At 37.1% G+C, this 27,235-nt stretch overlaps 1 protein-coding gene across 1 annotated transcript in view; it reads left to right on the plus strand.

Annotated features, from left to right (window-relative positions):
- UBR3 (ubiquitin protein ligase E3 component n-recognin 3 (putative)) overlaps positions 1 to 27,235 on the plus strand; it is a 247,525-nt gene that overhangs the window by 87,621 nt on the left and 132,669 nt on the right. The window contains exons 7-12 of the mRNA XM_006867038.1: positions 9,745 to 9,875; positions 11,121 to 11,349; positions 19,715 to 19,894; positions 20,459 to 20,592; positions 26,417 to 26,503; positions 26,840 to 26,905. Coding sequence (XP_006867100.1) covers positions 9,745 to 9,875; positions 11,121 to 11,349; positions 19,715 to 19,894; positions 20,459 to 20,592; positions 26,417 to 26,503; positions 26,840 to 26,905 — 827 coding nt within the window. The remainder of the gene's footprint in view (positions 1 to 9,744; positions 9,876 to 11,120; positions 11,350 to 19,714; positions 19,895 to 20,458; positions 20,593 to 26,416; positions 26,504 to 26,839; positions 26,906 to 27,235) is intronic.

Below are 27,235 nucleotides of genomic sequence, written 5' to 3' on the forward strand. Positions count from 1 at the left end.
ATATATATATATCAAGGTAATAAGCAAATATAAGTAACAAACCAATTTTTCTCTTAAAAAATATATAACAGCAAAATAGGAAAATGTTATAAAGGGTAAATTTAAAATATTTATCATTAATAAGCACCATAGATATTAAAATTGCAAATTGATAGTCTGTTTCCCAGTACATTGCTTTTTTTTTTTTTAATAAACGTTGACATATAAGGTGTAACTTTATTATAATATTGGATAAGCAGCTAGCTGCATATCATATTCTTTTAATAAGTAATTCTAGTTAGCTACATTTTTAAAAAATTTATTGCACCTATGAAAACTTGTCTTTTTAATTGCAGTTAGCTTGATAAATTTTTTCTATTCTTTAATTTTTAATCTATTTTTGTCTTTGTGTAAAGTGTGTTTCTTGTAGATTGAAGGATACTGTTATCTTATTCATTCTGCTACTCTTGGTCTCTGTCTCTTTTTTTAACTGTTTTACTGTGAATTATGTGATTGTTTACATGGGAGAACATTAGCTTTACATTCATCCTAGTGTATATCGTTACATTGCCATGGTTACAGTCCCCTTCATGCATCATCAACCAACCAAAGGGTACACCCCGCAAGCCTGCCCCCCCAAGTCATTAGCACACAACCCTCTTGATCTCTGGGTGGAGAGTTCCCAGCTGCTACTCTGTGTCTCTTGAATGGTGCATTTAATCCATTGACATTCAGTGTAATTATTGATAGGTATGGATTGATTGCAGTCATTTTCTGGGTTTTTTTTTTGTTTTTTTTTTTGTGTGTGTATATGTGTGTGTGGTTCTTCTGGTTTCTTTGTTTTGTGTGCTTTTTTGTACAGTGTTCTTTTGGTATATGTGTATGCTTTTTCTTGTAAATTCTTTCATGGTTTTAATGTTCGTAAAATCTTCCTGGCTTTTCCTTTTCTTGATTTGATGTTTAAGTGTATAAAGTTTCTTTGAGGTTACCCTGTACTTTATTAATTTCTCCCTTATTTTAAAACAGTCTATTTTATCCTGAAATCTACTTGGCCTCCTCACCACCTGGATCTCTGTAACTATACTTTACCCTTCATTCGCTTTATAATTGTGCTGATCATAGGCTGATATCCTAGATTTCTGTTTTCAGTCTTGTAGTTTTTTTCTAGTCTGGATACTTCCATATCTGGGCTGAATTCTGAGTAGTGTTGCCACATATATCAATCTCTGGTTGCTTCTCAGTCCAAGAACTCCCTTTAGTATATTTTGGAACATTGGGTTAGCTTTTACAAAGTCCTTTAACTTTTCTCTATCCTGAAATGTTCTAATTTCACTATCATATTTGATGGGTATATGATTTTCTAGGTATGTGATTCTTGGTTGGCAGTTTTTTTTCTTTCAGAGTTTTGTATATATGTCTTCATTGCCTTCTTGGTTGCATGGCTTCTGCTGAGAAATCAGAGCTTAATCTTACTGGTTTTCCTTTGTAGGTAGCACTTCATTTTTCTTGAGCTCTTTCAGGATTCTTTCTCTTTGATTTTGGAAAGTTTGATTATAATATGTCTTTGTAATTTTCTTTTGCGGTCTTTCCTGCCTGGGGTTCATTCAGCTTCTTGAATGCTTATCTTCTCATCTTTCATGATGTCAGGGAAAGTTTCTTACAGCATTTCTTTGGCTATCTTTTCTGTGGTTTTTTTTCTTTTCCTGTTGTGGAATTCCAGTCCCTTGTAGAGTATTCCTCATCATGTTGTCTGACCTGAATCTTAGGCTTCCTTCAGATTTTTTCTTTTTCTTTTTTTTCCTGATTCTTCTATCTTACCAGTATAGAGAGCTTTATCTTCAAGCTTGCTAATTCAGGCTTACGTAGATTCAGTTTGACTCCTTTGCCCTTTCAGTGTATTGTCCATTTCTGGTATTTTAGTATTGATCATTTGGACCTGTTTGGAGGTTTTGTATTGTCTCCAATGCTGTATCTATTTTGTTTGATTGTTCCTGTAGTACTTTTCAGAAAATTTCCTTGTTTTCCTCCACCTTTCTGTGAAACATTTGGATGTATCATTCTCCTAAATTCTTTTTCAGGTAGTTCCAGTGCCTCTTATTCCTCAAAAGCATTTTCTAGCTCTTCCTCTTGGTTGTTTTTTTTGAGCTACTTTGTCTTGTTTCAGTGTGTGAACAGAAATCTTATGCTTTTTATGCATTGTGGTGTTGTTATATTTGTATTAAGTTGATGAATGTATCTTGTATTCTTAGGCACCCACCAGTTGTTTCTTGGTGGGTATGATCAGGAATTGAGCCTCTCTACTCACTGTTCGAATAGTTCAGTTAAGAGTGATTTTAGCACACACTGCTTGTAGTTCCTGTTCTGGTATATAGCAGCTGGTGTTGACTCTTTCCCAATTGGTGGGGCTGTAAGCTGTGGCTTGGGTGTATAGCTACAGTTGTTGACTGTTGTTGTCTGATGGTAAGAAGGGTGAAAACAAACAAGGAAACACAAACAAAACAAATACTGCCCTTAATGCAATAAACAAACAAACTGAAAGTCAATGGTTTTCTCTCTGCCAGTAGGTGGTGGTGTGCTGAGCCATCTACTGGCCTCTTGCCTTCACAGCCACCTGGGAAAGTTCAAATTGACAATGCTGCATTGGCAGGGCCCATACAGATTGTCTGTCTCCCGTCCTTCCTTCCTTTTTTTCTTTCCCTTTACCCTATGCATCCATTCATCCCCCTCCCCTAGGGAGAGTCAGTTCAGGGCTTTCCAGGGTCGACTGTACAGATTTGGATCAGAGCCTGCCCTAGTGGGGCTATAGTATGTAGCTCCTCCTTGGGGCTTACAGCCTCCAAGTGGCTCGAACTGCCTGAAAGCTGGAGATTCCCTAGGGCTGTACGCTGGTTTGGAAAAAAATCACACCTGTGTCTCTCAGATCCTCAGGTAGGTTTCTGCAATGCAAATATGCTGTTTCAACTCTAAAGTCTGTTCATGAACTTTCAAGATGGATACAGTAGGTTCTGAGTTGCCACTGCTCGTCATTCATTTTGTCTCTTGCTGCATCTGTTCACTTCTGTCTCCCAGTAAACATTCTATCCACTTTTCTATCCGTTCCTCTGGAGCACAGAGTTCCAGGACGGTCCTTTGTAGCTTTCTTGTCCAATTTTCCGTAGTCTTGCTGCAGAGAGCCTGTACAGCCTTTCTGCTAAGCCCCTGTCTTAAACTAACTTCTTTAGAGAAGCAAAACCAAAGAAGCTTATATATGTATATGTAAAGAGAGGTTTATATCAAAGGAAATGACTCACACAGTTGCGGAGCACGTCTCAAGTCTGTGGGTCAGATGTCAGTTGAAGGCTTCTGAATGTATAGCTAGGAGTGGAATTGCTAGATTAGATGCTAATTCTCTTTTTAGGGTTTTGAGTAACTTCCACACTATTTTCCACAATGGCTATTTCATTTTGTATTTCCACTAGCAATCAATAATAATAACGTGCTATGGAGTTGTTCTGACTCATAGTGATCCTATATATATAGGGTTTCTGAGGCTATAAATCTTTATAGGTATAGAAAGCGTCATTGTTCTCCCGAACAGCAGCTGGTATATTCGAATTGCTGACCCTTTGATTAGCAGCCCAACAGTGTAAACTCTATGCTACTAGTGCTCCTTCCTAGTACTGGATTGTTGTTGTTGTTAAGTGCTGCTGAGACTTCATTCTTCTTGGATCAACTATCAACACTCGCGGAAGCAGCAGTCAAGAGATCAGACGACATATTGCATTGGGCAAATCTGCTGCACAGGAACTTTTTAAAGTATTGAAGAACAGAGATGTCAGCTTGAGGACTAAGGTGCGCCTGACCCAAGCCATGGTATTTTCAATAACCTCATATGGATGCGAGCGCTGGACAGTGAATAAGGAAGATCGTAGAAGAATTGATGCCTTTGAGTTGTGATGTTGGAGGAGAATACTGAAAGTGCCACGGACTGCCAAAAGAACCAATAGATCTGTTTTGAAAGAAGTGCAACCAGAGTGCTCCTTGGAGGCACAGATGGCTAGGCTTCGTCTCTCATAGTTCGGACACATTGTCCGGAGAGAACAGTCGCTGGAGATGGATGTCATGCTGGGTAAGGTGGAGGGTCAGAGAAAAAGAGGAAGACCCCCAACGAGATGGATCAGCCAGGTGACATCATTGATGGCGTCAAGTGTGGCGGCGGTAGTGAGGTTGGCCCAGGATCGGACATTGTTTCGTTCTGCTGTGCATGGGGTCGCTATGAGTCGGTTCCAACTCGATGGCACCTGACAACAACATAGTGACCCTGTATAGGGTTTCCAAGGAGTGATTGGTAAGTTTGAACCACTGATCTTGGGGTTCAAACCAATCTTTGAGTCCTGTGCATTAACCTGCAACACTGCACCAGGACTCCTAGCGTTGCATTGTTGTTATTGTTAAGTGTCTAAGAGTTGGTTTCAACTCATGACCCTGTACAGGGTTTCTAAGGACCTGCTGGTGAGTTAGAACCACTGATCCTGCAGTCCAAACTGACCTTGCAGTCTAGTGCTTTATCCTACAGTGCTACACCAGGATTCCAGGAATGGATAATTTCCCCACTTCCTTAAAAATATTTATTGTGGGTGTGAAATGGTATTTCATTGTGGTTTGGGGCACAGGTTCTTTGAAGAGGGGGTTCACTTCAGTTTGAACTACCGAGAATTTGCATTTCTAACAAGTTCCCACAAGATGCTAAATATTCCACTCCTAGTATGATAGATCTTTAAAAAGTAAAAAAGAAAAAAAATAATGAACTGATAATGGAATTTTTCTATAAACTTTTTGAATCAAGGAACCCGGTAACTTTGTAGGTTAAGCAAAGGATTGCTAGCTGCAAGTTTGGTAGTTCAAACTCAATAGCTCCTCCTTAGGACAAAGAGGAGGCTATTTGCAGTAAGATTTACAGCCCTGGAAACCCAGTATAGGGCTACTATGAGTCTAAATTGACTTGATAGCAGTGGATAGTATATTAAATCATAATCTACAGTTTAATAATATCCTCAGGTGATTTCTATATATAATACATTTTGAAAACTATTGGTTCTTAATTATTTGTTACCTCTTGAAATGGTTGAACATTGATGCAATTCTTTTTGGTACAATGACTCTGTATTCCTTCCCTCTTCTTATGATGCTTCCCGTGTTATTCAACATTTTGCCTCTGTAGCATAGTGGTTACGAATCGGGCTGTGAACTGCAAGGTCAGCAGTTCGAAACAACCAGCGTTTCCGCGGGAGAAAGATGAGGCATTCTGCTCCCGTAAAGATTTACAGCCTCGGAAACCCTGTGCAGGGTCGCTATGAGTTGGAACCGACTCCACGGCACTTAACAACAACAACAAAAATCTTTCCGTAGTGAAAGTTGAGATTTCAGTTTTTTCTTAAGTTCTTTCAGCTTGAGAAATGCTGAGCATGTTCTTTTTCCTTTTAGTTTTCTAACTCCAGGTCTTTACGCATTCCATTATAATAACTTTTATTTTGTCTTTTCAAGCTACCCTTTGAATTTTACTGTTCAACTCTTTCAATTCCTCATTTCTTTCATTTGATTTAGCTTCTCTACATTCAAGAGCAAGTTTCTGAGTCTCTTCTGACATCCATTTTGGTCTTTCTTTCCTGCATTTTTAATGATACATCATTTTTTTCTGCATGATGTTCTTGATGTCATCCCACAACTCTCTGGTCTTCAGTCATTAGTGTCTAGTGCATCAAATCTGTTTTTTGAGATGATCTCTAAATTCAGGTGGGATATATTCAAGGTCATATTTTGGCTCTCTTGGACTTAATTTTTTGCATCTTTAGCCTCGACTTGCATATGAGCAATTGATGATCTGTTCCATCATCAGCCCCTATCCTTCTTTTGGCTGATACTGAGTTTCTCTGTTATCTCTTCTAACATATGTAGTTGGTTTAATTCTTGTGTATTCATTCTGGTGAGATCCATGTCTCTAGAGTTGCCATTTATATTTAAAAAAGGTATTTGTACTGAATAAGTCATTGGTCTTGCAAAGTTCTATCATGTGATCTTCAGCATTGTTTTATCACCAAGGCTATATTTTCCAACTACTGAACCTTCCTCTTTGTTTCTAACTTTCATGATACAATCACCAGTAACTATCAACACATCTTGATTGCATGTTTGATCAATTTCTACTATAAGAAGTTGGGAGAATTCTTCAATTTCATCATCAGTGACTTTAGTGCATCAATTTGAATAATAGTGGCATTAATTGATCTTCCTTGTAAGCACATGGGTAATATTCTGTTACTTGAAATGTTCTTTTTGACAATGAATGTGATGTCATTCTTCTTCAATTTGTCATTTCCAGCATAACAGCCACGTGATTGTCCAATTCAAAATGACTAATACTAGCCTATTTCAGATCACTATAAAGTGCTGTTGTGTTGGTGCCTAGGATATTGATTTTTATGTTGTTGTTGTTGTGAAGTGCCGTCGAGTCAATTCCGACCCATAGCGACCCTTGTATAGGGTTTCCAAGGAGCAGCTGATGAGCTTGAACCACCAACCTTGCAGTTCAAACGACTTTGCACTCTGATGCATTAGCCCACAGTGCCACACCAGGACTCCATTATGCATTCCATTTAGTTGTTGATGTCTTCCAATTTTTCTAGATTCATACTTCATACATTCCACATTTTGATTATTAATGGATGTTTGCAGCTATTTTAGCTCTGTTTGAGTTTTGTCCAATCAGCAAATAAAGGTCCTGAAAGTTTTGCTTCATCCCTGTCACTAAAGTCAAATCTGCTTTGAGAGGGCAGCTCTTCCCCAGTCATATTTTGAGTACCTTTCAACCTGAGGGGCTTATCTCCTGGCACTGTTTTAGGAAATTCTCCACTAATGTTCATAAGGTTTTCAAAGATTAACCTTCCAGAAGTGGTCTGCCTCTCCCTCTTCCTAGTCTGTCTTAATCTGGAATCTCTGCTGAAACTTGTTCCTAATGGGTACCCCTGATGGTATTTAAAATACTGGTGTTATTTAAAATATTGGTGGTATGACTTTGAGACCAGAAGAACTAGGTGGTACACAGCTACCACTACCAACTGTTTGGAAAGAGATCACATTAGAAGGTCCTGGATAGAGTGGGAGGAAATGTAGAACAAAACTCAAATTATATATGAAAGAATCCCGGATTTACTGGTTAGAAAGAAACTGGATGAACCTGAGAGTATGGTCCTTGACAGTCTTGCAGGTCTGGAAAGGAATTCACTCTCGTGGCCCAATATTCTGCCAAGCAGTAGATAGGTCTGTAGGGGGGACAACAACAGTAGTAAGTTATGCTCACCATGGAATGGTCAATCATTCAAAATAAAAAGGGCCACATTTACCTAAAGACTAAGTTGAGAAGGGATGGGAAAAGGAACCATGGAGAGGAAGCGGAATGTCTGTTGTTATGTGGAGGAGTTTGCAGTCACTGAGATGAAACAAAATGTATGATTTGTTGTAAAACTGATGATCTTATATGTGAACCTTACTCAATTCGTGTTAAAAAAATAGAAAGAAAAGAAAGGATCCCAGGAAAGGCAGAACCAGTGAATTTACTCTAAAAGCAAGATAACTAGGTACTGTTTCTTATTTTGTAAGTCTTAAGGATTCTGTTATATTCCCATTATTTGTTACTTTTGTTTCCTTCTGTTTATTTTATCAGCAACAGTAAAATGTTTCAAATACAAAAGCTAAATAAACAAGCATACAATCACAGGTTCTGTTTACAGTTCTCTTGTTGAACACACACCACTTTTAGACAGTCTCTTGTTTAAGAATAACAGGAGTGCAAGGCTTAAACAAATTTTCAGAAGCTAGCTAGGCAAACAACCCAAATGTCTATGAATGGAGAAATGGATAAACAAAATGTGGTATAGCCTTCCAGTGGCTATAAATGGGAATTCCATAAAGAGGAATGAAGTACTAATATATGCCACCACTTGGATGAACCTTGAAAGCAGGTTAAGAGAAGTCAGTCGCAAAATCCATGAGTATGTTTTCATGTATATGAAAGTCTGTGGTGGTGGTAGTAGTTAATGTGCTGTGGAGTCGGTTCCAACTCATAGCGACCCTATACAGGGTTTCCGAGGCTGTAAATCTTTATGGGAGCAGAAGGCCTCATCTGGTAGTTTCAAACTGCTGACCTTGCAGTTCGCAGCCTGATTCATACCCACTACCCTACCAGAGGTCCTTATTAAAGACTGTAATAGAGACAATATAGATTAGTGGTTGTTTAGGTCTAGGTGAGGATAAGTAGTTCCTGGTTGGTATAAATGATCGACAAGTGTGACTGCTAACAGAAAGGTTGGAGGTTTGAGTCTACCCAGAAACATTTCAGAAGAAAGGCCTGACAATCTACTTCTAAAACATTGGCCATTGGGAACCTTGTGGAGCACAGTTCTACTCAGACATGAGCGGCCATGAGTTGGAATGGATGCAGCATGAACTAGTTAGTACTGGTAGGAATGGGGCTGGGGCTTGGGGTGGAGCTACTAAATTATGAGCAGTGTTTGAGGTGATGGAAATGTTCTGAAATTAATTGTAGTGGTGGTAGCACATATCTGGTAATATATTAAAAATCATTAAGTTTTATACTTTGAATGGGTGAATTGTATGGTGTTATGAATCATATTTTAATAAAGATGTTCAATAAAAATAAAAATGATTTAAAAGGGGACAAAATACCAGTGATATAGCTGCCAGTATAACAGCAACACACAAGCCACCACAGTACAACAAACTGCCAGACGAGTGGAATCCCATTAGAAAATAGTGCATATTTTGTTTCTTGATATTTTCATGTTGCAATCCTCTCAATGTAACCAACAATTTCTACTTCCTCCTTGAATTCTGTTGACATTCATCCATTTTTCCCATCCCTTCCTGCCTTCCAAACTTTGTTTTTGGACAAAAGCTGTCCTTTTGGTCTTGTATAGTTCTGAGGAACACATTTCTTATAGATGTTGTTATTCATCTTATAGGCATGTGCATTGTTTGGCTGAAAGGTGATGTCCAGGGTGGGTTCAATATCAGGTTTGAAGTGTGTCTAAGGGCCAATTTCTTGGGTGTTCCACTAGTGTCTATTAGACCAGTAAGTCTGGTCTTTATGACTTAAAATTTTGTATTATATCTTTTCCCTATTCTGGTTAGGATCTTCTTTTGTAATACTGATCAGAATGGATGCTCCTGTTTTTTTCCCCTAAGAATTCTGTGGTTTTAGCCTACACATTTAGGTCCTTAACCTGTTTTGAATTTGTTTTTGTGTATGATGTGAGACATGGATTATGAAGAATAATTTTAAAGAAATGGATAAATCATTGAATCATCAAAAATTTCACCTTTTTCCCTAGAAATTATTTGAATACTTAAACTTTATACTTTTATTTCTGTAATACCATTTACAGTTTAAGAATGATTATTGTTTAAACTAAATATTATGAATATGCTATTGTAGGATAATTATGATGAATCTTGGTTGGAACCATTTTAGATAAATGATATGTAATTCTTTTAGTAACTGCTTTATGTTAAAATATAAACATTTTGTTAGTTATATATTATAGAGATTATAGAAAACTAGTTTGATTTCAGTAGTTTCATTAATGAAAGGGCATCCTTAATTTTTTGATACATTCTGGTGTTTGTGGTGATGGGCTACTAATTATTTTGAAGTTTAAATGAGATGGGCAATGGAATAATTAGGTGATATATGTTCTTTTTATAATACAGATCAATCCATAATGGATGTTTTGAAACATAAAAGTTTCCTAGAAGAACTATTGTTTTGGACTATAAAGTATGAATTTCCTCAGAAAATGGTAACTTTCTTACTCAACATGCTTCCAGATCAAGAGTATAAGGTATCTAAATTTTGTCCTGTTTTATTTTTTTTACCTTTTTATTACTACTGTTGATACATTTCTCAGCTGTGGCTCATTATAGATCTGAAGGTGTGGTGCTGTGGGTTAATGCACTGGACTGTGCAAAGTCACTTTGAGCTGCAAGGTTGGTGGTTCAAGCTCACTGGCTGTTCTTCGGAAACCTTATACAGGGTTGCTGTGGGTCAGAGCAGACTCGATGGCACTTAACAATAACACTACAGAAGGGCATTAACTTCCTCTGTTGTCCACATGGTATTTGCATAAAAGCACTGTATAGTCATTCTGAGGCAGAGCAGCATCACTGAGCACAATTCAGAAAATTGCCTTCAACATATAACTTTGTTTCAAGAGATGCTAGTGAATAAAAGTTAAAAACATGAAGTTATAGGGTGATATGAGAATGTTTAATGGAGGGGAACTGAATTTAGATTGTGGCTTTAGGTATTTCAAAAGCATGGACTTAGTAGCTACTGTGCATATTATTGACTCAGGTACAAATATACATAGGTGGAATCTTTAGTCCTGAAAGGTCGGCATAAACCTGGTACCACCCTATGTTGTTGTTGTTCCGACTCATAGCCACCCTATATAAGGTTTCTGAGGAGCAATTGGTGGGTTTGAACTGGTCACCTCGTGGTTCACATTTTATAGCACCACAGTTATGGCAAAAAGACACAGCTTAGTGCGTGAGAAGAAAATATAGCATGCTGTTATTCTTTCCATGTTATAGTTAGTAAAGCTTTTTTAAGAGTCATACTTTAGGAGCGCCATTGTTTTGCATGTACTTTTTCACCTGTTAGAGAAAGAAAGAAAATGTATGTGTTACAAAGAATAGAAATAGTGTAAAATATAAGAGTAATTGATTCATTTGTTGTTTAGTTATATGAAATCTTCTGTGATGGTTAGCTGAGACTTAGTAAGTTAGTAAATTGACATATTTGTGAGCAAGAGAAAAACTTACATACTTAAATCATGGTATTGTAATTGCTTACTAATCTAAAATGCCTACTATTTTTTTAACTGTCAAAGAATTTTGTTAATATTCTCCCATATTGAAATTATGGCTTAAGACTTTTGTCATCATTGGAATTAGGTATTTAGTTACTTTGAAAATTATCACAAGCTTATAGCTTTAAAATGTTGATGTAATAAATTTGAAAATATTTTATACAATTCAAAATTAAATTGTGTTTTTTTTTTCCTTCTATTTAAAAAATTTTACAGGTTGCTTTTACAAAAACTTTTGTTCAGCATTATGCTTTCATTATGAAAACACTGAAGAAAAGTCATGAATCAGATACAATGTCTAACAGAATTGTGCATATTAGTGTTCAGTTATTCAGCAATGAGGAGCTAGCCAGACAGGTAACAGAAGAATGTCAGCTGCTGGATATTATGGTCACTGTATTATTATACATGATGGAAAGTTGCCTTATTAAAAGTGAGCTACAAGGTAAACTAAGAATTATTTTCACTAGTTCTATTATTAATATACTTAGTATGACTAGCACTAAAACTCCTTATGTGCTTAATATTTTTAAATATTAAAAATATATATTTCTTAAAGAAATTTTAGAAAATTTTCAGCAAAATTTAAATAAAAAGTTAAAATTATTCATAGTTTTGTCATTCACAGGTAACTGCTATTAACATTTTGATGGTTTTCTTTTTATCTTTTTATTAATGTGAGTATATTTATAGATACAAATAACATATATTTTTTAAATTAAGCCAAAGTATTACCATAGTATACATTACAAGAACATGTTTTTTTAATGATTGCTGGCTTTAAGGTCATATGATATACCATAATTTATTAATAATTTTCATATTAAAACACTTTTTTTACATGCTTATATAATTAAAAAGTTATAATAAACTGAATTATTTGTGTTCCTTGAGATCTTTGATTTTCTTTTTTGTGCCCATTATATAGTTGATATTCCCCTAACTGCCATATTTCTAGTACTTCCTTCCTTTTTCCTTTCTCTGTGGTCTTTATTTTAACTTTACCTCCCTTTAATAATTTATTATTTAAATGTTTGCTATATAATAGACACTGTGTTAAATATTCTTTATATGTAGTCTCATTTAGGCTACTCAACAACTCTCTTAGGTTGGTATTATCATTCTCACTTTCAAGATGAGTAAAGTTGGGAATTAAGAACTTAAGTCATTAGTTTCAACTAGTAAATGAGAGCCAGGAAAAGCGTCATGCCTTCAGAACCTTTGTTCTTAATCATGATATAGTCAAGCTTATATTATTGGGACTGTGACTTCAATTGTTGGCACTTATAGCTAAACTTTAAAACGAAATATAAGGACCGTTTTATTTTCTTTGGGGAAAAAAATAAAAACAAACAATATTGAGCCTTGCCTTATTCTACTACTGCCTGTTTGTCTATACCAAATCTTATTTTCTTTTTATATGAATAATCAATTTCTTCTCAGATATGACACCATATCATGAAAATTGATGTGCGTTCACTGTAGAGCAAATGCCTTATACGAGGGTTTTCACAAAGTTTGTGGAAAATTCCATTATCTTTAAGTCCATATTTCCACAAACGTTTTGAAGTCTTCTTGTGTATTTTTTGTTGCTGTTAGGTGCCGTCGAGTCGGTATCGACTCATAGCGACCTTATGCACAGCAGAACGAAACCCTGCCCAATTCTGGGCCAACCTCACTATTGTTGCCACACTTGAGTCCATCGATGCTGCCACCTGGCCAGTCCAGTCTCGTTGGGAGTCTTCCTCTTTTTCTCTGATCCTCCACCCTACCAAACATGATATCCTTCTCCAGCAACTGGTCCCACCTGACAATATGTCTGAAGTATTAGAGAGGAAGTTTGGCCATCCTGGCATCCAAGAAGCACACTGGCTGCACTTCTTCCAACACAGATCTGTTGGTTCTTCTGGCAGCCCATGACACTTTCAATATTCTTCTCCAACACCAGAACTCCAAAGCATCAGTTCTTCTACAGTCTTCCTCATTCACTGGTCAGCTTTCGCATGCTTATGAGGTTATTGAAAATACCATGGCTTGGGTCAGGCGCACCTTAGTTCTCAAGCTGACATATTTGCTTTTCAACAAATCTGCTGACATAAGGTCTTGTGCAGCAGATTTGCCTAATGCAATATGTCATTTGATTTCTTGACTGCTGCTTGCGTGAGTGTTGATAGTTGATCCAAGAAGAATGAAGTCCTTGACTACTTCAATCTTTTCTCTGTTGATAAGAATGTTGTTTATTGGTCCATCGGTGAGGACTTTTGTTTTCTTTACATTGAGATGCAATCCATAGCGAAAGGTGTGCTCTTTGATCTTCATCAGTAAATGTTTTAAGTCCTCTTCACTTTCAGCAAGCAAGGTTGTATCATCTGCATATTGCAGGTTGCTGATGAGTCTTCCTCCAATCCTGATGCCACGTTTTTCTTCATTTAACCCAGCTTTTCAGATTATTCACTCATCTGTCAGTTTGTTGTACTCTGGTGGCTTATGAGTTGCTGTGATCTGAAAGCTATGCCACAGGTATTTTAAATACCAGCAGGGTCACCCACGGTGGACAGGTTTCAGATGAGCTTCCAGACGTAGACAGACTAGGAAGAAGGAGTGACGAACTACTTCTGAACATTTAGTCACTGAAAACCTTTTGAATATCCTCGTACATAAGAGCTAGTTATGATAGCTGCCATCTTTTGAACAATCTATAGTCCAGACTTTTTTTTTTTTTAAATCAACTCTTTATATACATTATATCATTTAACCTTAAATACTCCTTTGAAGCAGATATTGTTATTTCTCTTTTATAGATGAGGCAACTGTGGCTTAGGGAGTTAAAAATCAGTGGTCTATAGTTTTATAGCTGTAAGGTCAGGCTGAGCATCTAGTATCAATACCTGTACCTGGATTCAGAAAGTATGTGGAATGAAGGGATATCTCTGCTGATGCCATATGGATCTTGGCTGAAAGCAGAAAATACTAGAAAGATGTTTGCTTGTGCTTTATTGACTATGCAAAGGCATTTTATTGTGTGCGTAGACCAAGAAGCAGTTGTTAGACTAGAACATGGGGATCCCGAATGGTTTAAAGTCAGGAAAGGTGTGTGCCAAGGTTGTATCCTTTCACTGTACATATTCAGTCTGTATGCTGAACAAATGATAGAGAAGATAGATTATATGAAGAAGAATGTTCAGGATTGGAGGAGGCGTCATTAACCTGTGATTTAAAGTCCTGGTGTGGCACTGTGGGTTAATGCCCTGGACTGCAAAGTCTGTTTGAGCCGCAAGGTCGGCGGTTCAAGCTCATCAGCCGTTCCTGTGAAACCCTATACAGGGTTGCTGTGGGTCCGAACTGGCTTGACAGCAATTAACAACAACAATATAAAGATGAAACAATCCTGCTTGCTGAAAATGAATAGGACTTTAAATACGTACTGAAGATGAAGATTGAAGCCGTCAGTATGGATTGCACCTGACTAAAAAGAAAATGAAAATCCTCACAAATGGGCCAATAAATAACATCATGATAAATGGAGAAAAGATTGAAATTGCCAAAGACTTCACTTTGCTTGGATCTACAACCAACAATCATGGAAACAGCAGTCAGGAAATAAAAATGATGTATTGTACTACGCAAATGTGCCACGAAATACCTCTTTAAAGATCTTTGAGAATCTTATGCAACAGTTTTCCTATGTATGGTAGGGTTGCTATGAGTTTGTACCACTTGACAGCAGTAAGTTTTTTAAATTCCTTTGAAAAGAATCTGAAGTCTTTTCTTTTGATTGCGTGGTTTGGCTGTGCTTATTATATAGTAGTTGATCTTCAAGAAAGATTATATGGGAAAAAGATGTGTGAGTCTCCCTCCCATTTTTTCTATATTACCAAACCAAACCAAACCCACTGCCACAGAGCTGATTCCGACTTATAGGGTCCCCATAGGACAGGGTAGAACTGCTCTACAGGGTTCTTGAAGCTATAAATGTTTACAAAAACTGATGCTTAATCTTTCTTCCACAGAGCAAGTGGCAAATTCTAGCTGCCACCAGCCTTTAAGTTAGCAGCCTAACACTTTAACACCAGCACTTCTTTTTTTTTTTTTTTAATAAATGTTTTATCATGAATTGTGTGATAGTCTACATGGGAGAACATTAGTTTTACATTCATTCTGTTATCTGTCGTTTCATTGGCATAGTTACCATCCCGTCCATGCATTCTCACCCAACCAAAGGGTGTACCCTGCAAGCCTACACCCCACCACAGTCCTGAGCCCCTTTCCCTCTCTGGATCCTGAGTCCCCAGCCACACCATCTCTTGATGTCGTCTTCTCTGCCTCCATCTCAGGCCTCACTGCTTCTCTGGGTAGGATCCCGCTCTCCGCTCTTCTCCATTGATGGTCCCAGGGTCCTCAGCTCCTAGACTTACTTCCCTGGCTGTCCTGCCGTACTGGCAGCTCCAGCACTTCTTTTTCACTGAATAATTTTTTTTTAAGTGGCAAAACATATCACAAAATATTTGCTGTTTTAATCTTTTATTGTGGTAAAAATATACAATGAAACATTTGTCATTTAGCCACTTTTTGGTATATAAATCATTTACATTAATTACACTCATCATATTGTATTACCACCAGCACTATCCATTGACAAATATTTTCATCAGCTTTAACAGAAACTCAGTCCTCCTTAAGCATTAATTCACACTTCTTTCCCCCACTTCCGGTTAATAGAAACCAAGCTATTGCCATCTAGTCACTTCCAGCTTTTGGCAACCCCATGTGTTAGACAGTAGAAGTAAGCTTCATAGGGTTTTCTTGGCTAAGGACACCATTTTTCCAGCCTCTCTTTGTCTAGACAATGTTACAAAGCTCTTTTAGGGCTCTGAGAAGTGTTTACAGGGCACACCACTCTACCATAAACCTCAGCCTAAAACTACTTGGTTCCAGGTTCATGGGACAGCAAACATAGCTCCCTCAACTAAGTGCCTGGAGGCACCCCACTCTGCAAGCCAGTCTCCTGTCCACAGTCACTCAGCTGTGCTTGCTCCATAGGCTGGGAACCCACTGCTGTGTCTCGTGTTCTGGTTTTTGGATCTGCTGCTGCTGCTCCTTTGCCACTCCTCTGGTGTCATAGCTTTCTGTCCCTTGGTTGGAGAGGTTCGATGTGCAGGGATTTGGGGGTTCAAATAATGTGCTTCACTCATGGTCTTTGTTGGTAGTAAGTTCCTGTCCTGCTTTTGAGATGATTCATTTTAAAACTAATATTAGAGTTCCAAGTGTTTACAATTACAGTTAAATCATAACAATCACAACTAAATCATAACATCCTATCAGCATCTTCTCTCACCTTATTTTACTCATACCCATCTGGAAAAAGTTATTTGGTGGGAATTACAAGGACAATGAGCAGAAGAACCATATGAATTGACTGCACTGTAGTTTGGTTTTGGGTTTTCTGACTAAAACACCATTTCCTACCTAGAGCTCTATCTACCCCCAGTTTATCTGAGTAATTAGTGTTAGTGGTTATGAATAGGTCTTCTAACCTCAGGGTCGGGAGTTGGAAACTACCAGTGGTTCCACGGGAGAAAGATAAAGCTTTCTGCTCCAGTAAAGATTTACAACTTCAGAAATGCTATACAGAGCCGCTATGAGTCGGGGGAACCAACTCCACGGTACATCACCACCACCACCACTTCATTCTGTAGATTTCAATTTAGATATCACTTCCTCAAGGAAATCATTTTTCTGAATTCTAGATGAGATTACTTATTCTTGTGGTGCCCTGTAGTACTTTTTCTATTGGAATCCTTATCATTCTTTGTCTTCTTAGAGATTAATCTCAGGGGAGAGAGACTATATATTTATTTACCTCTCTGGAGTTTAGTGAAATCTGTGACCCTCAGTAGGTGGTCAGTAAATACTTGTTGAGTGAATCTCATTTAACACTGTATCATTCTTCTCTAAATCTGTAGTGAAGAATGAACAATTTGGGTAAAAATAGAAGTCTTAATCATTTTATTTTAGTAAGGTTTCAAGCATTTTTCACAAGAACAGTAGTATTTAAAGCAGTGTCAGAAAAAGAGTGAATTTGATTAATTCTGCTTATTCATCCTCTGGTTTCAGTTAACTAGCCCAATAACAGAACCTTTTTTCCCTGTGACCTCAACATCTCTTAAGTATTTTTCTGTCAACTCTTAGTGTCTCACCAGTTCATAGTCGCAGTACACCCACTCCTCACTCATTGGCTGTCTCATCCAAAATTCTGCATTTACAACAACAGTAAGAAACCTATTGATTTTTTACATTAGCAACATACATTCGCCGAGGTGTGAGGTGAGAGTGACACTGGTTGAGGTTCTGTTTCAGCTTGGCTGGGCCATGAGTCTCGGTGGTTTGGCAGTTATGTAACGATGTGGCCATCCTCAATTTTCAAATAATGCTGAGTTTTGCACAACAGCCTGACTTTTGGAATATAACTATGTTGATAAGGAAGGAGAGTGTATAATTGCTTTTCAGAATCTCAGACTGAATAGTTTATAAAAGACTAAATTGCTACTCATTAAAGAATGATAAACATACCTTACAAAACATTTAATTTTAATTTATAACACAGAAATGCATGTTATTTTTGGGTAAAGCATTTTTAGCGTATGTTTTCCATATTTTTATTTTATGAGAGTAAGTCAGGAGGTATTGCTACTGGGGTTCCAGTTCATACATGCACAAATTTATTCCAAACAAAATGTGTTTAAACAAATCTCTGCCATCATGGGTTGGCTGTAAACAGGTTCTTTCAGTAATACGCTTGCCTTAGTATTGTTCGAGTGCCTGATCATAAAGGTCCAATGAAAACACTGGCTTCCAAGGGAATCTGCTGGACTAGTGAAATTCAAGGCAGAGAGGTCAGTTCAGAAGGTATGGTGACTTTTTTGGGATGTCAAAGGGATAATCTTGATAGGTTTTCTTAAAGGATGCAGTGTGATCATGGAGGCTTATTATGAAGAAGTCTAAAGAAAATTAAAAGCACACTGGTGAGAAAAAGGACAGAAAAATTGCACTGTTTTCCATCACAATAGTGAACCTGCTCAATCTTGGAGAGGGTAGCAAGGCTGTCCTATGAGAATTTAATTGGGAAACTTTACCTCATCTTCCCTTCAGATCTGTTCTTGCCCCTTCATATTTCTTTTTCCTCCCTAAACTCAAAGAACATTTAAAAAAGCAACACTATCTGAGTTCTCTGAGGATGCCAAAACTGCTATTGATGTGGTGTAAATCAAAGAGCACAGAACTCTTTGAGGAAGGGTTATTGTTGTTGTTAAGTGCTATTGAGTCAGTTCCAACTTATGGGCCCTGAATAGGGTCTCTGAGGAGTGGCTGGTGACCTTGAACTGCAGACCTGGCAGTTCAGTGTGACCTTGCAGTCCAGTGCATTAACCTGCAGCACCATACCAGGACAGAAATTCCACCTTCAGAAGTGTATAGCTCTAGATGGAGGATATGTTGAAAAACAATAACATTTTGACATTTTCGTTTAATAAAGCTTTCCATAGTTTTGTAGCAATATATTTTGACTTACCCTTGCATGTGCCCCATCTGTAAAGCATCAACTATGAATTTGTTTCATTTTCTTTAGAGTGAAGATATTAAGATCTTTGTGAAGTAATTCTCAGTATAAAAATCTTTCCAGACTTTTTAATTTTGCTCCTCCAAAATATTTTAGCATTTTTAAAAGGTACTTTGTAAAACATTTCATCCAGCTTTTGTAATAACTGTGCATTCATCTTTATCAACCTCTATGCTTTTAATTTAAGGAGCTCTGGTAGCATAGTGGTTATGAATCGGGCTGCTAACCTCAGGGTCAGCAGTTCGAAACTACCAGCTGTTCCGTGGGAGAAAGATAAGGCGTTTTGCTCCCGTAAAGATTTACAGCCTTGGAAACCCTGTACAGGGTCGTTATGAGTCGGAACCGACTCCACGGCACATAACAACAACAACAACATACTTTTAGTTTAAATTTTATAAATATAGTAAAAAGCACATTGGCTTGAAGAAAGGTAAAAAGTGACTCTGGGTCACCATATGAACTCTTTATTTAGCTGGGTACTAGAGAATAGGCTCCTCACTTCAAACATTTGGTGTGCTATGGCTATTAGTGTGTTTTACAGTGGGAGCAGAGGATTTTTAATCCAGGAAACCAGTTATTTGGAAAAGGTTAAGAGAGCTAATGTATATATTATAATAATTTTTATAGTAAAGACTTAAATTATAATTTCCCCAACAATATATTTAATACTCTCCAACAGTATATTTAAACTTTAAACTTAAGACCAAGAAGTTTATCGGGTTTTGTTCTTTCATCTTTGGAAAAATGTATTTGTTAAAAATTTTTATCTAATTTGAGTAGAAAAAGCAATAAAATAAGTATCATTTGATAATATAAACAGGGACTAACCTAGGGATAAATATATTTTAATGCTTGAAACTTGAAAATACTGTGCTTTTAGATTAAAATACTGTTTTATAAACAAAGCTAGCTCAGTTTTATCATGTGTTAATAACTAATGACGTAAGTGCTTTATGTTTAACATTACTTCATTTAATTCTTTTCAGATTTGTGGGGTTGTTTTTCCTTTTTCGTTTTACAGCTGTGGAAATGGATTTAAGAGGCTAAGGAATAATGTTAGCTTTCTACCTCTTAAGTGGCAAGTTGGGGTTTGAACTAAGGTGTTACTGATTCTAGAGTTCACACTGTTCTGTTGTGTTGATAAAAAAAAATTATTTCGAATTAATTTATTTTGGGATGTGTGTGTCTTTTTTAGATGAAGAAAATAGTTTACATGTGGTAGTGAACTGTGGAGAAGCATTACTGAAGAATAATACTTACTGGCCTCTTGTTAGTGATTTTATTAATATTCTTTCGCATCAAAGTGTGGCAAAGAGATTTCTTGAGGACCATGGTTTGTTAGTTACATGGATGAACTTTGTGTCATTCTTTCAAGGTATGAAATTAAAATATTTATGTTAATTGTTTTCATTTGCAAAATGCCTAATATTGAATTATTGAATACTAATTAAAATATAATAGCACATCATTCAGGTTACATGTTCATGGCCTCATTTAAATTGATATTTGTAAGTACTTTCATAATATCTTCATGGAAACATACTAGATAGAAAAGATATTAAGTTATTCAAAGGAAACAGCAGAGTAAGTCTTAAAGTATTTTAAACTGTTAATCTAGAAATATCTATTCTCCAAGAAAGGTCCATAAAACTTTTATAAAAATTCCAACTTAACATCAGTTAAAATAGTTTTGACTTTATTATTTTGAAATATTTAATGATATTACTAAGAGACAATTCTTCAGTGTTTCTAAGAAAACCTAGTTTTTAAAGAATTACCAGATTATTTCATTTAAAATAATTTACTTCTCTGTAACTGTATTATATATGCCATTTGTGTGCATTATATGTGTTTGGTGCTAGAAAGAATTTTACATGATTTTTAATCTGAATACTTACTTCCATCTAGCAAGGTTTATGTTTGCTTTAAATTTTGAAAGGTATGAATTTAAACAAGCGAGAGCTAAATGAGCATGTGGAATTTGAGTCTCAGACCTACTATGCTGCCTTTGCTGCTGAACTTGAGGCCTGTGCACAGCCAATGTGGGGGCTCTTGTCACATTGTAAAGTAAGGGTATGTTGAACATATTTTTGTTAACATCTGTGTAACTTTTAAAATAGTTAAGAGCAGTTTTGTGAAAACATTGGTTCATTCATATATATATAATCATGTGTAATGTTTAATTTTGCTTCAGATTGAATTTAATGTTGTGAAAGCTGGCCTGAGACTGTAATTATTATTCTTAGCCAGGTTGGAATTCATTTATATTATAAGATCTTTCCACCCTGCCTATATTGCAGATCCTCTTTAGAACTTCGTAAGTCTTCACATTCATCTTTATTGTTTCATTTCACCCATGTCAGTTGTTTAATGTTTCTTATCTTTTAAGGAATCTTTAAGTGTAAACTCAATTAAGTTTACACTTTTAGATTCCAAGTAAAAAATTAGTGCAAATTTCACAGTTTCTAATCTTTGCAAAAAGGTCTAAAGAGTAGCACAGCAACAACATAGATCCTCGTAATTAGTTAAACAATGTTCACTATAATTGCTTGTATACGAGGGTAAGTCGGAAAAGTATTGCATCAAAATCACAGAAACCTTCAGTAAACAATATCAAAATGTGAAAGCTATTGTTTCTGACATAGCCTTCATCTAGTTCTGCATACTTCTGAAGGCAGTGTTTTCATCTCTCTAACCCGGGTATGTTACTCTGAGTTAATGCGTTGGACTGCAAAGTTGTTTTGAACCACAAGGTTGGCTGTTTAAGCTCACCAGTTGTTCCTCAGAAACCCTATGCAGGGTTGCTATTGGTCGGTAATAACTCGATGGCACTTAACAACAACAACCTTCCCCAAGTATTTCTGCACTATTTGATTTACACCATGTCAAAATGACAGTTTTGGCATCCTCAAAGGAATCAAATCATGTTCCTTTTCAAAGTTCTTTGAGTTTCAGGGAAACAGTAGTCTGAAGGGGGACGATAAGGACTGTAGGGGATATATCGAGTAAGGTTTCCCATTGAAATTTTGTAGGACAACCCTTGTTGTCCTTGAAGAATGAGAAGGTGCACTGTAGTGATGGACTAATATTCCTCAGCACAGTTTTCGCCAGGCCCTTTTCACCAATGAATTTTCAGTTTTCTTTAAACTTTTCAGTCCTGTGTCCTTCGAGAAAAACAAAACACAAGGCTGATTTTAGAATCCCCAAACAGTTACCATAATCTTGGAACCTCTCTGCCTTGAATATCAAATAGCCCAGCAGGTGCCCTCAGAAGCCACTCTTTTGATTGGACATTTTTTCTTTTTAAGACACCCTAAGGAGACTAAGACAAGTGTGTTGCTGAGAGTACTTGTTTGTAGCCATCCAGTGATCACAGAGACATGTCTAAATATATGTATGAACTGGAACCTTAGTAGCAAGTCTGTTTGACTTTCCCTGTATTTAAGAAAATGCACTGGACCGCAAGATCGGTTTGAACCCCAAAGTTAGCAGTTCAAACTCACCAGCCACTCCTTGAAAACCCTTACAGGGTCGCTGTGAGTTGGAACTGACTCCATGGCATGTAACAACAGCAACATAGTGGCACAGTGGTTAAATGTTCAGCTATTAACTGAAAGGTCAGTGTTTTGATCTCACCATTCAACTCCATGGGAGAAAGATATCGATAGTTTTCTTTTGTGAATATTTATAGCCTTAGAAGCCCTATAGGGATGTTCTGTGCTGTCCTATAGGATCTTTATGAGTTAGAGTCAACTCAACGACAGTGAGTTTTTATACAGATATATATTTCACTTTTACATTGTAAAGCTTTGGTTTTTTTTTGGTCTCTGGAATCCATGGACAATCCAGAAAAGTGGAATCCTCTGACCCTACTAAACTGAAGGCTTAAAGAGTTTTTTATATGCATCCTTTGAAGCTTGCTTAACCTGTCCTAGTATAAAACGTACATGGTGGAGGCATCATCTGACCTCTTTTTACTCACCAGGGGGTGAGTGAACAATCAAATTCTACGTCAGCTCAAGGCTAGTTCTTATGGGGCTGAGACATAGCCTCCACCCTTTAACCTTCTTTGGCAACTCCAACAGCAGCTGTTCCTCTTACAGTATTCTCTACTTCTCATCTGGGTTTGATAATTTGTTGCAATGGCCACAGAGAATTTACACACCATACTCACAGTTAGGGGATTTATCAGGAAATTAAACATTTCAAGTCCAGAAATGCTTAAGGACACAATTAAGTTGCATAATCACTATCTGGTGATAATTTAAAGCTATTGCTTGTTGTTGTTAGGTACCATTGAGTCAGTAATGACTCATAGCGACCCTATGCACAACAGAACGAAACACTGCCCAATCCTGGGCCAACCTCACAATTATTGTAATGCTTGAGCCCATTGATGCTGCCATTTTGCCATTCCAGCTCGTTGGGGGTCTTCCTCTTTTTCTCTGACCCTCCTCCTTACCAAACATGATATCCTTTTCCAGCGACTGGTCCTTCCTGACAATATGTCTGAAGTATGAGAAAGGAAGATTGGCCATCTTGGCCACCAAGAAGCACTCTGGCTGTACTTCTTCCAACACAGATCTGTTGGTTCTTTTGGCAGCCCATAGCACTTTCACTATTCTCCTCCAACACCATAACTCAAAAGCATCAATTCTTCTATGGTTTTCCTTATTCACTGTCCAGCTTTTGCATGCATATGAGATTATTGAAAATACCATGGCTTGGGTCAGGAGCACCTTAGTCCTAAAGCTGACATCTTTGCTCTTCAACACTTTAAAAAGGTTTTGTGCAGCAGATTTGCCTAATGCAATACGTTGTTTGATTTCTTGACTGCTGCTTCCATGAGTGTTGATAGTTGATCCAAGAATGAAGTCATTGACAACTTCAATCTTTTCTTCTTTGATAAGAATGTTGTTTATTGGTCCAGTGGTGAGGAGTTTTGTTTTCTTTGCATTGAGATGCAATCCATACTGAAGGCTGTCCTCTTTGATCTTCATCAGTGAATATTTTAAGTCTTCTTTACTTTCAGTAAGCAAGGTTGTATCATCTGCATATTGCAGGTTGTTAATGAGTCTTCCTCCAATCCTGATGCCATGTTTTTCTTCATGTAATCCAGCTTCTCGGATTATTTGCTCAGCATATAGATTGAATAAGTATGGTGAAAGAATGCAACTCCGTCGCATACCTCTCTTAATCTTAAACCATTCAGTGTTCCCATGTTCTGTTTGAACAACTGCCTCTTGTTCCATGTACAGATTCCTCATGAGCACAATTAAGTGTTCCGGAATACTCATACTTTGCAATGTTGTCCATAGTTTATCATGATCCACACAGTTGAAAGCTTTTGTGTAGTCAATAAAGCACAGGTAAACATCTTTCAGACTTGCTAAAACTTGACTCTGGTTTCGACTTCTTTTTTGGAACACTTATTAAGCAGAGTGCTGGAATATTTCATGTACATTATCTAATTTACTTCATAATAGTATTAGGAGGTAGTTCCATGCCTACCTCTGGTGGTGGATTTGTCAATTCCGATTCATAGTGTCCTGTGTAGGTTTTCAGGACTGTAAATCTTTATAGAAGCAGAAAGACTCATCATTTGCCCAAGGAATGACTGGTAGATTTGAACTGCTAATGTAGCAATCTCCTTATGCCTTACCTTTACACAAAGAGAAACTGAGATTAAACATAAATAATTTGCTCAGTGTCATAGAACCAATAAGAAGTAAGTTAGCATGCATTCTGACTTTTCTGGATGTGAGTTGTAGTGTTGGAGAGATAGGAGAGCGATGATCTCAACATCATTATTTAATATGCTGCATTTAGGAAATTGAATTAATTGATCACCTTGTTACAGATGTTAGATACCCACTATCTAGTTGTTTTTCTGATGGGTTGTAATATAAATGGAATTGTTTTCTTAATTTCATTTTCAGATTGTTAATTGCTACTGTATACAATTACAGTTGATTTTGTCTTTGTCTGTTGATCTTGTATCTTGCAACCTTGCTGCATTTGTTTATTAGCTGTAATAATTTGTGTGTATGTGTATTCTTTAGGATTTTCTATATAGAAGAGTATATCATTGGTGAATAGATAGGCTTTTATTTCTTTTTATTCCTTACCTAACTGCTCTGACTAGAACTTGCAGTATAGTGTTGAATAGAAATGGTGAGAGTGGGCATCCTTATCCTGTTCCTGATCTTAGGTGGCAAGCTTTTTGTCTTTCACTATTAAGTATGTTTGCTGTGAGTTTTTAATAGGTGCCAATTATCAGGCTGTAAAAGTTTCCTGCAATTCCTAGTTTGAGTGGTGTTTTTTTTGTTTTGTTTTGTTTTTTTATCAGTAAAGGTGTTGGAGTTTTCCAAATGTTGTTTCTGCATTATTGAAATGATTGTTATTTTTTTCTCACGTTGTTCTGTTAATATGGTGCATTAACATTATATCTATTGATTTTCATCCCCAAACCAGTTTTGCCCTAAAATGGGCTAACAAATTCATATTTGAAGCTAGCATAGTGGGTACTACCTGCATAGCTGTTTTGCAGGGAACAGGACCCCACTTCATACCAGGTGACTAGGAGTGCTATTTGGTCTGCGATTGTCTTCCTCAGGCTACGTGGTTTCTCCCAGCCTCTGTGTAAGTAATTAGGAGCTCTGTTGTCAATCAGGGGAGCCAGGTGCTGTCTCACTCTAATAGAGTTGCTGACTCCGAAGCACCTCCCCTTAGGCCATTTCATTGCTACTCCCCTCTTGTAGGCAGAGGTTGGGAGTGGGGACAGCCCGCCGGGTGGGAAGGCTTATTGTCACATATTTTAGTTTTATTTTTTGGCAGGCCCCATTACTGAATTTGCATTATTCTGTAATAGAGGAATTCCCTTTCCCCCTCCTCTCTAGCAGCCTAATGAAGCATGGCTGAACAAGATTGAGGACTTTGTAACCATCATTTTCATCCTCTGAGGGGAATTAAAGGTATAAGTTGAAGATCAGCTGAAAGTGACATACAGGGGCCAGCTTGGCTAATAGTCACCTGGTGGCCAAATTCAGGTGCTTATTGAAAGGTTGTTGTCTCCTGACCAAGAGATTTGTGTGACCCACAGTTTAGAGAATTTATAATATTTTTTGGATTTCTTAAAATAGACAGCTTGATCAATTTTCAGGAATATATCAGATGTTATTAAGTGTCGAGTCTGTTCTACTTCATAATGACCCTGTGTAAGGTTTCCAAGAAGCAGTTGGGAGCTTGAACTGCTGACCTTGTGGTTAGCAGTCTACTGCTTGTCCTACAGCTCTACACTAGGACTCCAATATGATGGTGGTGGTTATGTGCTGTGGAGTCGGTTCTGACTTATAGTGACCTTGTATAGGGTTTCCGAGGCTGCCTATCTTTATGAGAACAGAAAGATAAAACCTTATCTTTCGCCTGCTGAATGGCTGGTAGTTTTGAACTGCTGACCTTGAGGTTAGCAGCCTGACTCATAACCACTATCCTAAATATATAAAAGGTATCATATGTATACTTTAAATATCACAATCCTCAGAGACTATCACAGGCTGTTACAGTTAGTCTGTGAAAGGATGATTTATTGAAATGGCAAATATAGAAGTTATCTTGAAATTGTATGTTGTTGTTGTCGTAAAGTGCCGTCGAGTCGGTTCTGACCCATAGCGACCCTGAACAGGGTTTCCGAGGCTGTAAATCTTTACGGGAGCAGAAAGCCTGCCTCATCTTTCTCCCGCTGAGCAGCTGGTAGTTTTGAACTGCTGACCTTGCAGTTTGCAGCCCGATTCGTAACCACTACACTACCAGATATAGTTAATTGCTATGTATTATGTATAATCTGAAGTTGAAAATATATGCTTATAGATTATAAAATTGATATAACTTATTCTAGGAAACTCAAGAATATACGCGAAATGTTGTTAGATACTGCCTTGAAGCGCTGCAAGACTGGTTTGATGCTATTAACTTCGTAGATGAGGTAAATATATTTTTTTGATATGTGTAAAATATTTAAGGAAATAAGTGTTAGATCTCATTTGACATTGAAATTAAGGATGAGAAAAGGGAAAGAAGTCAGAATGTTCATATTAGGCTTTAAAAAAGGAAAAGTGGAAAGAGGAGATAGTTCCTTGGTATTTTGAAGATTCCATAACTCAGTACTCATATGATTGTTTCCTAGAGAAGAAGGGCACACTCTCTTGTTCTGTTAGCAAATGTGTATCTGTATGTCTCAAGGAGCCAGCTGTATCTTTTAAAACCTTCTTTGAACTTTTGTAAAATCTTTGACTTACAGAGTTTTCTTTGTTTATTCCAGCCAGCACCTAACCAAGTCACTTTTCATCTGCCACTGCATCGCTACTATGCTATGTTTTTGAGTAAGGTAAGTTTGGTCATTAAACAAGTCTTTGGGGTTTTTTTTTTTTTTCTTTTCTACTACCCAGCATAATCTCTTTCTTAATATTAGAAAATGAGTATTGAATAAGTAATTTTTTTTTTTCATCATAATGATTTTTTTTTCTTAAATGTTTTATTGTGAATTATGTGATAGTTTACATGGGAGAACATTAATTTTACATTCATTCTATCATATATCGTCTCATTGACATGGTTACAATCCCCTCCATGCAATCCTTCCCCAGTACCCTTCAGGTCTTCAGCACATAGTCGCTCTCCTTCTCTGGATCTAAAGTCTCCAGCTGCTCCATCGCTC

The sequence above is a fragment of the Chrysochloris asiatica genome, unplaced genomic scaffold (assembly GCF_000296735.1).
Source record: "Chrysochloris asiatica unplaced genomic scaffold, ChrAsi1.0 scaffold00099, whole genome shotgun sequence".
Taxonomy (NCBI): Eukaryota; Metazoa; Chordata; class Mammalia; order Afrosoricida; family Chrysochloridae; genus Chrysochloris; species Chrysochloris asiatica.